Genomic DNA, 11,018 nt, shown 5'->3' on the forward strand with positions numbered 1-11,018 from the left:
GGTTCTGAGGAGGCCGTCAGTAGCAAACTTCACCAAATTGCAAAGCAGTATCCAAATGTTGATGCCATCGAATGGTCAAAGGATTGCCCGAAAAAATATGAAAGAGGCAAGCCCTTCCTACCAAACCGGGACATCCAGCGCCTACCACTTGGAATGAGAAGGTTCCATGATTGGTACTTACGTGTTCTCCCAACGAGCATAGATATCATACAAGCATGCTTTCCCACCAGCACATTTGGAAGCCCAGCCGGGAAAATTGTCTTTGACTTCAATGACATGCACACATGCTTTCACCTGGGAGAAATGGAGATGAATCTAATTCGCACGTGGTGCCTGTAAGTCTTTGTCCTCCCGATATGATATGAATGTAATCTTTGAATTTTGTTGTAACTAACCCACGCCGTGATTTGTAGAATGCAAGTGCACATTGTCAAACAAATGCCAAGTGTGAAAGCCGGGTATGTAGACCCTCAAGCTATAGCCCAAACAAATTTTAATTACCCTAAACGGTGGACACTGGATGCCAAAGAGCTAGCAGCTGCAAAGACTCTTCGGGAGAAAGAGCGCATCCGTAGTGCGAAGCTAAGGGAAGAGTCCCTTAAGGTTGCGGCATACATTGCCTTGGCTTTCAAAAATCTCCAACACCACTCTACTATATGGCTACCATACAACTTCGAGTAAGCTCAACTCTATATTTAAAGCTTTGTTCGATATATTTCATTCAATGCAAAAGGGCTTATCTAGTTCTATGATTAAATCCATGCAGCAACCACTGGATTTGTATAGCCGTCGACGTCGGGAGGAGCATGGCATGGGTCTTTGATTCATTAGATAAGGACACAGTGATATATAAAGACTTCATATCGATTCTCAAGACGTATACATATCGATAATCCTCATTAGCTTATATGTTTGTATACATACTTGTAACGTTCACTTTTGGATACTAACAAGTTGTATTTGCTAAAATAATTCGAACAGGGCATTTAGGTTCTATGTCACTAATCATCATGGAAGGCATGATCCAGCAAGGAAGGAAAAGCTGGCTATAAAAACACTATGTGCGATAAGTGTGACTTACTTCTTCAGTACTCCGTTACATGGCTGTCAAAAGCATTACTTAACATTTTCATATGCAAAACACACAGTGCCCCAAGCAGAAGCCTGGGAGTGTACATTGTGGATACTATATATGTTCTATGATGGGTAACACCGGTGCCTACAGGAGACACCCCTTAAGGGTAAGTTTGAACCTCTTCACCCGTAGTATAAAAACTTCGTAAATGGTATGAAATACTAAACTGAAACTTGTTTTCTTGTAGTGGAGAGAAGAGAAAGGAATGAAAAGAGACCCATACAAGGATGACCAACTCTTAGAGCTCGTCGGCGACCTTTGCAACTTCACATTGGACCAGATTGTACACGTTAGAGGCGCCTACCATGACCGAGAGTCTGACTTAGGTACAAATCCTCAGTACCAACACCTTCGTGAGACTGAAAGGCTAGCTCTAGGACATTGATAACAATGTGTATGGAATTTGTATATTTAATGATGGATTGTATATATTCATGTGAATTGGACTTGTAATTGTAGTTTATAGAATACTCTTATGCTTGTAGTCGCGGTCGTGGGGTGTTCGGCAACGCGAACGTTGGTCACGGGGCGTTCGGCAACGCGAACGCGGTTCGGAACGTTGGTCGCGGGGCGTTCGGTAACGCGAACGCTGTTCGGAACATTGTTGTGGGACGTTCGGCAAAGTGATTTTGAATTGAAAATTTAATTTTTTTTGCAGGAAAACGTACTGTAGGGGCGGTTCAATTGAACCGCCCCTACAAATACCTGTTTGTAGGGGCGGCTGGTACTATAGCCGCCCCTACAAATCTATTTGTAGGGGCGGCTGGTAATAAGAGCCGCCCCTACAAATATATTTATAGGGACGGCTGGAAACACTAGCCGCCCCTACAAATCGATTTGTAGGGGCGACCTGAGAACCGCCCCTACAAATGCATGATTTGTAGAGACCCTTGCGTAGGGGCGGCTGAGCAAACCGCCCCTACAAATAATCTACAACCGCCCCTAGAAATGATTTTTGACGTAGTGGTTTTCATCCTGTGATCCAACCCAATCCTAGTTGCGACTACTCGCCTAGATGTTGCCCTTCTCGTCCAATATGAGCCTCCGATCCTCTAACTGAAATTAGAGGGACTCATGTCACTGTCACTGGCAAGTGGGTCTAATTCTAGTTAGGCCGGCCGGTCACCAGTGACACAAGTATCTCTCTCTCTAACTTAAGTTAGAGAAGAACCACCACCACTCCCTCCCTTCATGTTGCGGCTCGTTTCTAGCCGTCCGTCGAGGGCCATGATACAATGAAATGCGAGGCCACTGTTATTGGAGTAAGTACGTGTATCGATGGTAAGGCTGCTATGTTTTTTTTTTTATCAAAGGTACGTAAGGCTGCTATGTGCCACTGCACGTTTTTCGCGTGATGGATTATTGAGGCAGTAAGGCCGACCTTCCTCGCTAGCTTGGAGCGTGAGAACCAAGCAGTGGCGGAGCGTGACACAAAGCAAAGGAGGCTGGGGCCAAATTGCTCGATTTCTCTACAGTATTTACGCAACCAGCTGTGTAACAGGCAAACCAAATGTTTATAAAATTGTAGCCAATTAGTATTAGAAGAAATAAACCCGCCATCCCAAGCTTCTCAAGTTCTGTACCAAATATCGGTAAAAAAGATATATTTTTTCCTGCAACTATGCGGTCACTTGCTAGTTTAGTTTTTTTTAGGGGAAGCAAAATCTTTATTGAGCTTCATAAGAAGTACAAACGCCATTCGGCAGAGATATAAACCAAACATGTCTACCAAGTTCATCATAGACACTACTTCTAACTAAGACATGTGCATCAAAATTTGATTGCCTCCCTTCATGAAACAAAATTGAACTCGCGTAATCTAGCTCTAATTTCCTGAGCTATATGTCCATAAGAGCCCATGCTCCCTTTCTGGATACTCCTGATGACTCCTGTATTATCACACGATAGTCTAAAATCACGAAGGACCAGATCACTAGCAAACGCTACGTCTTCTTTGCATGCAATTGCTTCCACCATGTCAGGTTCCAAACTTCCCCGCAGCATCTCTTGCAAGCGCAGCTGCTGCGACGACTCCCGAATTATTGGTCAGAGCAGTGTCCACTACCGAAAACCGGCACTTTGCCGAGTGCCGGAGGCTTCGCCGAGTGTATTTTATCGGGCACTCGGCAAAGACGGTCTTTGCCGAGTGCCAAATAAAATACACTTGGTAAAAAAAACACTCGACAAAATACGTCTTTGCCGAATGCCTTTTTTCTGGCACTCGGCAAATATGTATTTTGCCGAGTGCTATTTTTCGGCACACGGCAAAATACGTCTTTGCCGAGTGCCTTTTTTCTGGCACTCGGCAAATATGTATTTTGCCGAGTGCTATTTTTTGGCACACGGCAAAATGCGTCTTTGCCGAGTGCCTTTTTTCTGGCACTCGGTAAATATGTATTTTGCCGAGTGCCTTTGTTTTGGCACTCGGCAAAGAGACATTTTGCCGTGTGCATTTTTTTTCCCTCGGCAAATCAGTTTTTCAAAGCAATTTTTGAGGCCCTAAATGAATTCAAATGAAAAACTTTTCAACTACAAAGTTGTATAACTTCTCAAGATCTATAAAATTTATTTTGGGCATTTCTTCATTTGACAAAGCGACAATAACGTTGTTCATAAAATCTACATCTCTCATATTAGTTTCATGAAAGTAGAAGAGAGATATATAAGATTTGTGAACAATGTTACTACCACTATGTCGGATGAACAAATGACCAAAATAAACTTTGTAGATCTTGAGAAGTTATGAAATTTTGTAGTTGGCAATATTTTGATTTGAAATCATCTTGTCATGCAAAAACGACGTTTGAATTTGAAAAGTTTAAAATTTGAATTTTTCAAAAGACTTCGGATGGAAAACTTCCTAAATGAAAATTGTAGATCTCCAAAAGTTATGAAACTATGTAGTTGACAATCTTTTGATTTGAAATCATCTTATCATGCAAAACTACGTTTGAATCTCTCAAATTTGAAATTTGAATTTTTCAAACGACCTCGGATGGGAAAACTTCCTAAATAAAAATTGTAGATCTCGAAAAGTTATGAAACTTTGTAGTTGACCACTTTTTGATTTGAATTCGTTTAGGGCCTCAAACAAGCAATTTACTGTCGGTTTAGTATAATATATGAAGATAGATAACGGAATCTAGACACACGTGACAGTGTAGTGCAGTGGTAGAAAAGCAGACACGCGAGGGAGAGGTCATGAGTTCGAATCCCGACGGCCGTGTTAGCCGCGAATTTAGCGCAAAAAATGCGCCGACTTCGATGAAGACGGGCGGGCGCTGGCTGGTGGCGACCTCCTCCGAATTTTTTATTTTTGAAAAATTTTACTATTATTTTTGGTTTTTTTGCATTTTTATTTTGCTGAGTGTAAATCTTTGCCGAGTGCTTTTCCGACACTCGGCAAAGGCTTTGCCGAGTGCCCGACAAAAAGCACTCGGCAAAGAAGCCTTTGCCATGAAGGGATATGCCGACAGCTCTTTGCCGAGTGCAAAGCCTTCTTTGTCGAGTGCAATTACACTCGGCAAAGCACGCGTCTGCTGTAGTGGTCGACGTTGATCTTCATGAAACCGATCGGTAGGGGATCCACCAAACCAGGCTTCCGTGTTCTTCAGGCCACGCCCTCGCTTGAGGCTTCATGAGCTCGAGGTTTACCACAAAATTAGAAATAAACTGGTGTGTCGAGAGCGGACTTTGATAGATATTTTCATGAATAGCTTTCCTCCTTGCATACCAAACTTGCTAGTTTAGTGCCTCAAAAGAATGAGGCATGTAAACCAAATGCCATTTCTCCAAGAACGAAACCTTCGTTGTCCTTATTAGGTTGGCAACTATATCCACTATGGTTATCAGGCCCACTTTGGCAGGTAGCCCATCCGGTCCGCACGCCAAGCGAGCGTCTCACACGCAGGCCGTCAAGCCCGTCATAATTAATGTGTTCCTATTAATTCTGAGCATTTGGGCTGTCGAAATCGGTGGGCTTCCTTCCAAAGACGCCCCCAAACAGGTAGGGATGAAAACGGATATGATACAGACGGATATCATCGATATTACATTTGTTTTTATATTTCTGTCCAGATTCGGATTCGAATACGGATAGTGTCAACTATATCGGATAGGATACGATTGGATATCGACATCATAAATATGCGATTTGAGTATTCGGATACGGATACGGTATCAGATATTGGATATCCGGACTTGGATACGGACAGATCTTAACCCCTCTAAACGGATTCAGTTTCGAATACGGTCGGAAAATATCCGTACCGTTTTCATCCCTACTCCTAGGGCAGGGTTCCTTTTTTTTAAAAAAAAACTCCTGGGGCAGGGACGTTGTTGTAGAGTTCGGACACTTTTATTTGGAGGTGTGATGCACACCGGTCAATATGGAGCCCTTTGGTTGTTGCGATAATTATTATGACACCGTCGGGTATATATGTTGATAAATATTCAAAAGTGTGAGCTTAACGGTTCCTTTGGTTGTTGCTTATAGAATATGCTATTGTTAGGCTTATATAGGCTGGAAGCCATAGAAATCCACCAGCATATTGGTGAGTTAGCTCCCAATTCCGATTCAATGAGCGTTCAATCATTTTGAAAGCAGCGAACACTCTCCGCCGCGCTGCACGCGTCCGACCCGCTACTGCCAACTCCTGCCGTTCTTCTTTCTCATTTTTTCTTTATTCTATCTGCATGCGCCCACTCCTGCTGCATGTGCCCACTCAAGCGCTTCTTTCTTTGTTTTTTCTTTTCAATTTTATTTAGTTTTTCTTTATGTGATTTTTAATATTTTTTCATTTTTTAATATTTTTATCCTTCTTTTATTTATTTATTTTTTATTTTTTGATAGTGTTAGCAAGTTGTATAGAATAACTTATGTACACAAGTTGCATAGAATGCATAGAATAACTTATGTATATATGTTGTGTTTGATAACTTTTGTACATAAGTTGTGTTTAATAACTTTTGTGTTTTCATGTTTTATTATAAGTTATAAGTTAATTGACAAGTTGTATAGAATAACTTATGTACACATATTGTATGAATAGCTTATGTATATAAGTTGTGCTTGATAACTTTTGTACATAAGTTGTGTTTCATAATTTTTGTATTTCTAAGTTTTGGTATAAGTAATAAGTTAATTTGTTCCTTTGTGTGTTAACGACTTTGTGTTTGCAAGTTTTGGTATAAGTCATAAGTTAATTCGTTCATTTATGTTTAATAACTGTTTATAAATAAGTTGTATTTCATAACTCTTGTGTTTCTAAGTTTTTTGCATAAGTTATATGCTATAAATTAGTACACATAAATTGCTACTAGAAAAAAAAATCTTTGAAACATATGCAAGTGAGATCCAGTTTTGTTCGTCTCGTCGCGTAGAACACACTAGTGCAGACGGGATTGAAATTAGATGCACCGTTTAGAAGTTATAGCAATTTGAAATAAATATTTTCCTTTTTTTCTAAGGTGACATCTCATCTAGAGAAGGAGATGAGGGAGGGGTGGGCGCATGCGAGAGAATGGGCGCATGCCCTCGGCGGTGCGGCCATATGCTTTTTCCAAAAAAAAAGATTTTTTTGCTGTCCGAATATTGATCGCTAGTCTGAGTGGAGTTAGCTCTCCAAGAAATGTATTGATATGGGCCGCACAGTAGCGTATCATTGCTATAAAACACAACTCCAGCAATAGCCCTCAAAATATAACTCCTACTTTTTATTCAACTCCAGCAATAGCCCTCAAAATATAACTCCTACTTTTTATTCAAGGGCTTTTCCTACTTTTTATTTGAGGTCTTCTCCTACTTTTCAGGTCTCTATTTTGTAGGCTACACTCTAGTAGTAGCCCTCGAAACAGAGCCCACAAATTCATTGTTAGAGGGAATGACACATAGGACGACCCACCCGTCGTTCTCCTTCTTATCTTCTTCCCAATTGAGAACTTGGTCATGTTTCGGCAGCAAAAAGAGGAGAGTCGCTGAGGCGGTGCTGCGAGGGAGGGGCTCACCAAAGGAGGGGAGCCGCCGCGGGAGGGGTAGGAGTCGTGGGGAGGGAATCACGAGGGCCGCCGGGGAATGATCTGTGGGGGGAGTGATTTGCAGGGAGATGTCTCGCCGAGGATGGAGGAGTCTCGCCGAGGGAAAATTTGCCGAGAGCAATCTCGTCTGGATGCAGCCGTGTCGAAAGACGAGCGGCTGGGCAGGAGCAGGCTACCGAGCAGTGGCGAGATCTGGGCTGGAGCAAGCCACCGGATGGGAAGAGGAACCGGCCGTGCGGCGCGAAAGGTTGAGTAGGCATAGGCTCTAAAGGTAGCGCGTGAACAAAAACCGTCAAAACAGAAAAAGTAGGTGCACCCTCTAGAGTCCAAACCCCCCCCCCCCCCCCCGAGAACAAGGGCTCGAGGGGGAGATTTAAATGCCTCCTACTTTTTAGGGTCGGAGTAGAGTCCCTGCTGGAGTGAGGTTTTTTCTTCCCCTTCCCTCAAGGGCTCAATTAGGGGCCTGCTGAACTTGCTCCTATGAAGACATGCTAGAACATTTTGCTTGCATTAGAAAATCATTTTAATTTAAATCGAACCAAGCTATAAGGTATGACCACTATTATTTCATATCAAACAATTACCCATTGCCATCTACATCTAAGTATTACAATAACTATAACCCTAGCTTAATTGCTGAACGCTACATGCGCTCCTTGTAAACTTATTAGTATATAATATCTCGTAAACGTAAGAGCTAATGTTTTTCTGCTGTAATAATGTAAGGCTTGCTATAAATGGTCATGATGCAGTAGCTAAGCACTGACTGCTACAGACAGTGCGTGACGCACACTTGTATCTTGTCGGGACAAGCAGGAGCGGCGTTTTCTTGTGGACGGTGAGCCCTCCGGCCTCTTCCATGCTCACGTCCTCCACCCGCACCCCCTCCGGGAGCTCCCAGTCGAAGCAGTAGAGCAGGTTTGCGAGCGTGAACTCCATGGTGGCCACGCCCATGGCCATGCCAGGGCACATCCGGCGGCCGGCGCCGAAGGGGACGAGCTCGAAGTGCGTGCCGTTGAAGTCCACGACGCCGTCGTCCCCGTCGAACCTGTCCGGGTCGAACTCCTGGGGCCTGTCCCCCCAGTTGCGGGGGTCCCTGCCGATGGCCCACGCGTTCACCAGCACCCTCGTCCTTGCCGGCACGTCGTACCCGCAGATGCTCACGTGCTGCAGCGTCTCCCTCGGCAGCAGCAGCGGCACCGCCGGGTGCAGCCGCAGCGTCTCCTTCACCACCGCCTTCAGGTACCTGAGCTTGGACACGTCGTCGGGGTGCACCCTCTCCCTGCCGCCGCCGTCCACCACGGTCCGGACCTCCTCCTGCGCCTTCCTCAGCATCGCCGGCCTCCGGATCAGCTCCGCCATCGCCCACACCATGGTCACCGAGCTCGTGTCCACGCTAGCGGTGAACACGTTCTACAATTAATATTACAGTGTGATATACATAGTTACATCTATGGATGGTACGATCGATCTCCTGAGTAGTGTGAGTGTGAACGGACACGACGCATACCGAGAGCAGCCCTTTGATGTGGTCTCTAGTGAAGTGGTGGGAGCCGGCCTGTCGCTGGCGGCGCTCCTCCATGAGGTCGACGAAGACGTCGATGAGGTCGGGGCCGTGGCCGCCGGGCGTCGTGGCGCGGGACGACGGGTCCACCAGGTGCTGGTCGATGATGGTATCAAAGAAGGCGTCGAGATCCCGGAACACCCTCTCGCGTCGAGCGGCGGCGCCGGTGAGGCGGTCCACGAGGCGGCCGGCGGCGTTCGGGTAGTAGTCCTCGGTGGAGAAGCCGGCCTTGGCGCTCATGGCCTCGTCCAGCACGTCGTGGAAGTGCTTCTTGTGCGCGAACTGCTCCGTGCCGTAGATGTTCCCGAACGCCACCGTGCCGATGACGCCGTCCATGAACCCGAAGATGTGGTCCTCCAGCTGCACCGCCTTGCCACCGGCGCTGCTCAACCTGCCGATCAGCTTGTCCACCTATATATCCATTATAGCATTAGTTAGGTACGTTTTCTTTTCTATGTACTGGATGTCTGATCACGCGATGATCACGACGGCAATGCATGCAGTGCAGTCACCACATCTACCTCGGCCTCCCTGGCATAGTCGGCGGCGCGAACGCGGCGCACGCTGAGGAACTCGACGACGAAGAGCTTGCGCATCTCGCGCCAGTAGTCTCCGTAGGGACTGAAGGCGACGTCCTTGTGGTCGTACGACAGGCGCCGGGCCCCCGGCGTGTCGGGGCGGCTGCAGCAGTCGGCGTCGCGCGCCTTCATCACCTCCCGCGCCACCTCGGCCGACGACACCACCAGCGTGGGCACGCTGCCCAGGCGCAAAAGCATGACGGGCCCGTGGCGGCGCGCCAGCTCGCGCAGGCTCTGGTGCGGCAGCGCGCCCAGCTGGTGCAGGTTGCCCAGGATCGGCAGCCTCGGCGGGCCCGGCGGCAGGTGAAGGAGGACGCGCCGCCCTTTCTTGCTGCTCCAGCTCTTTCCTGCTCTTCTTTTTCTTGCAAGGAGGAGCAAGAGCAGAGGGACGAGAACCGTCGTGACGACAGTGAGGTGCCATTGCTGAGGCGAGCTGCTGCTGCTGCCTTGTACGATGACCTGCACCGCCATTGCTAGCTAGCTGTTGATTAACGGTGCGAGCTGAGCTGAGGGCTGAGGCTTGGGCATCCCCATTCGCCATGGGGGCTATAAATAGGGCTTTGCTTAGACCGTCTCAAAATACAAGACACATTCAACGTTTGGGTAGCGCTACAGGCAAAGGGTTCAATACACATTTAACATCTTCTCCAACAACAGAATCCAAAAGAGAATTCTTTCTGAAAATAGGTTTTCAGGAGAGAGGATGCTCATATTTGAGTTGTGCCTATCAGACAACCCAAAATGGGTCACCCGTATAGGTACTCTGTTGGAGGCCGATTTTAGATCTCTTGCTGCTCATTTTAGGTTTAGGTACCCATATAGGTCACTTGTTGGTAACAGTCTAAGTACTAGTAACTGACACTGTCTCTGGTAATTCAATGGCTGCATGCGTATCTGCCAGACATTATGAGCCATTTGGATCATTTTATTTAGAGAAATTACAATCTATTTAATAAATTAGTCTATTTGACTTAAAATTTGACATTCCACCAATTTCTAAAGTTCACATATAAGCTTATCTCAAATTTATAAGATGGAGGATGGAAATTGATTCTATAGATTATCATTCTACGTTTCTACTTTGCAACACATAAGTATCTCTTTTGTATAGATAATAATAATATACAAATATAATCCATATACAACCATATTAACTTAATTAATATATGCATAAATTATGATTATTCAAATAAAATCAATTCTAAGGATCTAAACGGGGAATTGGGCTGGCAGCCATCAATTGGAGTTCTGGAAGGATCGATCGATCGGTTGATGCAATGCATCGATCAGCAGATACCGACCCTGCATGCAACTAGTGCAACTAGTGACAGAAGAGACAAGGACGAGCTCGTTGCAGGCAGTGGACAGATGACAATGACTTCGTTACTGAAAACTTATATTACTGTTGCAGCTATATACCAACATTATGGATTATGGTTATAGCACCAGAAACGATATAAGCCAATGCGGCGATGACACGTGGTTCACTGTCAGCACGCTAATTGGTTTGTGGTTAGCAGTAAGCCGATGCGGCGATATGATGCCACATAGGAGTAACAACCCACATGCATACATGCATGCTGATCAATGGGAGATGACGTTGCATGGATGAGGTCAGCAACCAATACGCATTCGCTTACGCAAAGCTAGCTAGCTGCCAGCGTTTAGTGCAGTACATGGCAAAAGTCTGCTCACATCATCCTCC

At 45.7% G+C, this 11,018-nt stretch overlaps 1 protein-coding gene across 2 annotated transcripts; it reads right to left on the reverse strand.

The window, feature by feature from the left end:
• Positions 1–7,743: 7,743 nt before the first annotated feature.
• On the reverse strand, positions 7,744–9,813 carry LOC136537575 (4-hydroxyphenylacetaldehyde oxime monooxygenase-like). 2 transcript variants are annotated; one of them, XM_066529504.1, is made up of 3 exons: positions 9,257–9,813; positions 8,682–9,146; positions 7,744–8,567 (listed from the first exon to the last, which is right to left on the reverse strand). In XM_066529504.1, exons 1-3 carry the CDS (start codon positions 9,782–9,784, stop codon positions 7,941–7,943), a joined length of 1,620 nt encoding a protein of 539 aa, XP_066385601.1. In that variant the 5' UTR covers positions 9,785–9,813; the 3' UTR covers positions 7,744–7,940. The 2 variants fall into 2 exon arrangements, with proteins under 2 accessions (XP_066385601.1, XP_066385600.1); XM_066529503.1 differs by having other exon boundaries at positions 7,744–8,584.
• Between the last annotated feature and the right edge of the window lie 1,205 nt (positions 9,814–11,018).

This window comes from Miscanthus floridulus, chromosome 2, assembly GCF_019320115.1.
Source record: "Miscanthus floridulus cultivar M001 chromosome 2, ASM1932011v1, whole genome shotgun sequence".
Taxonomy (NCBI): domain Eukaryota; kingdom Viridiplantae; phylum Streptophyta; class Magnoliopsida; order Poales; family Poaceae; genus Miscanthus; species Miscanthus floridulus.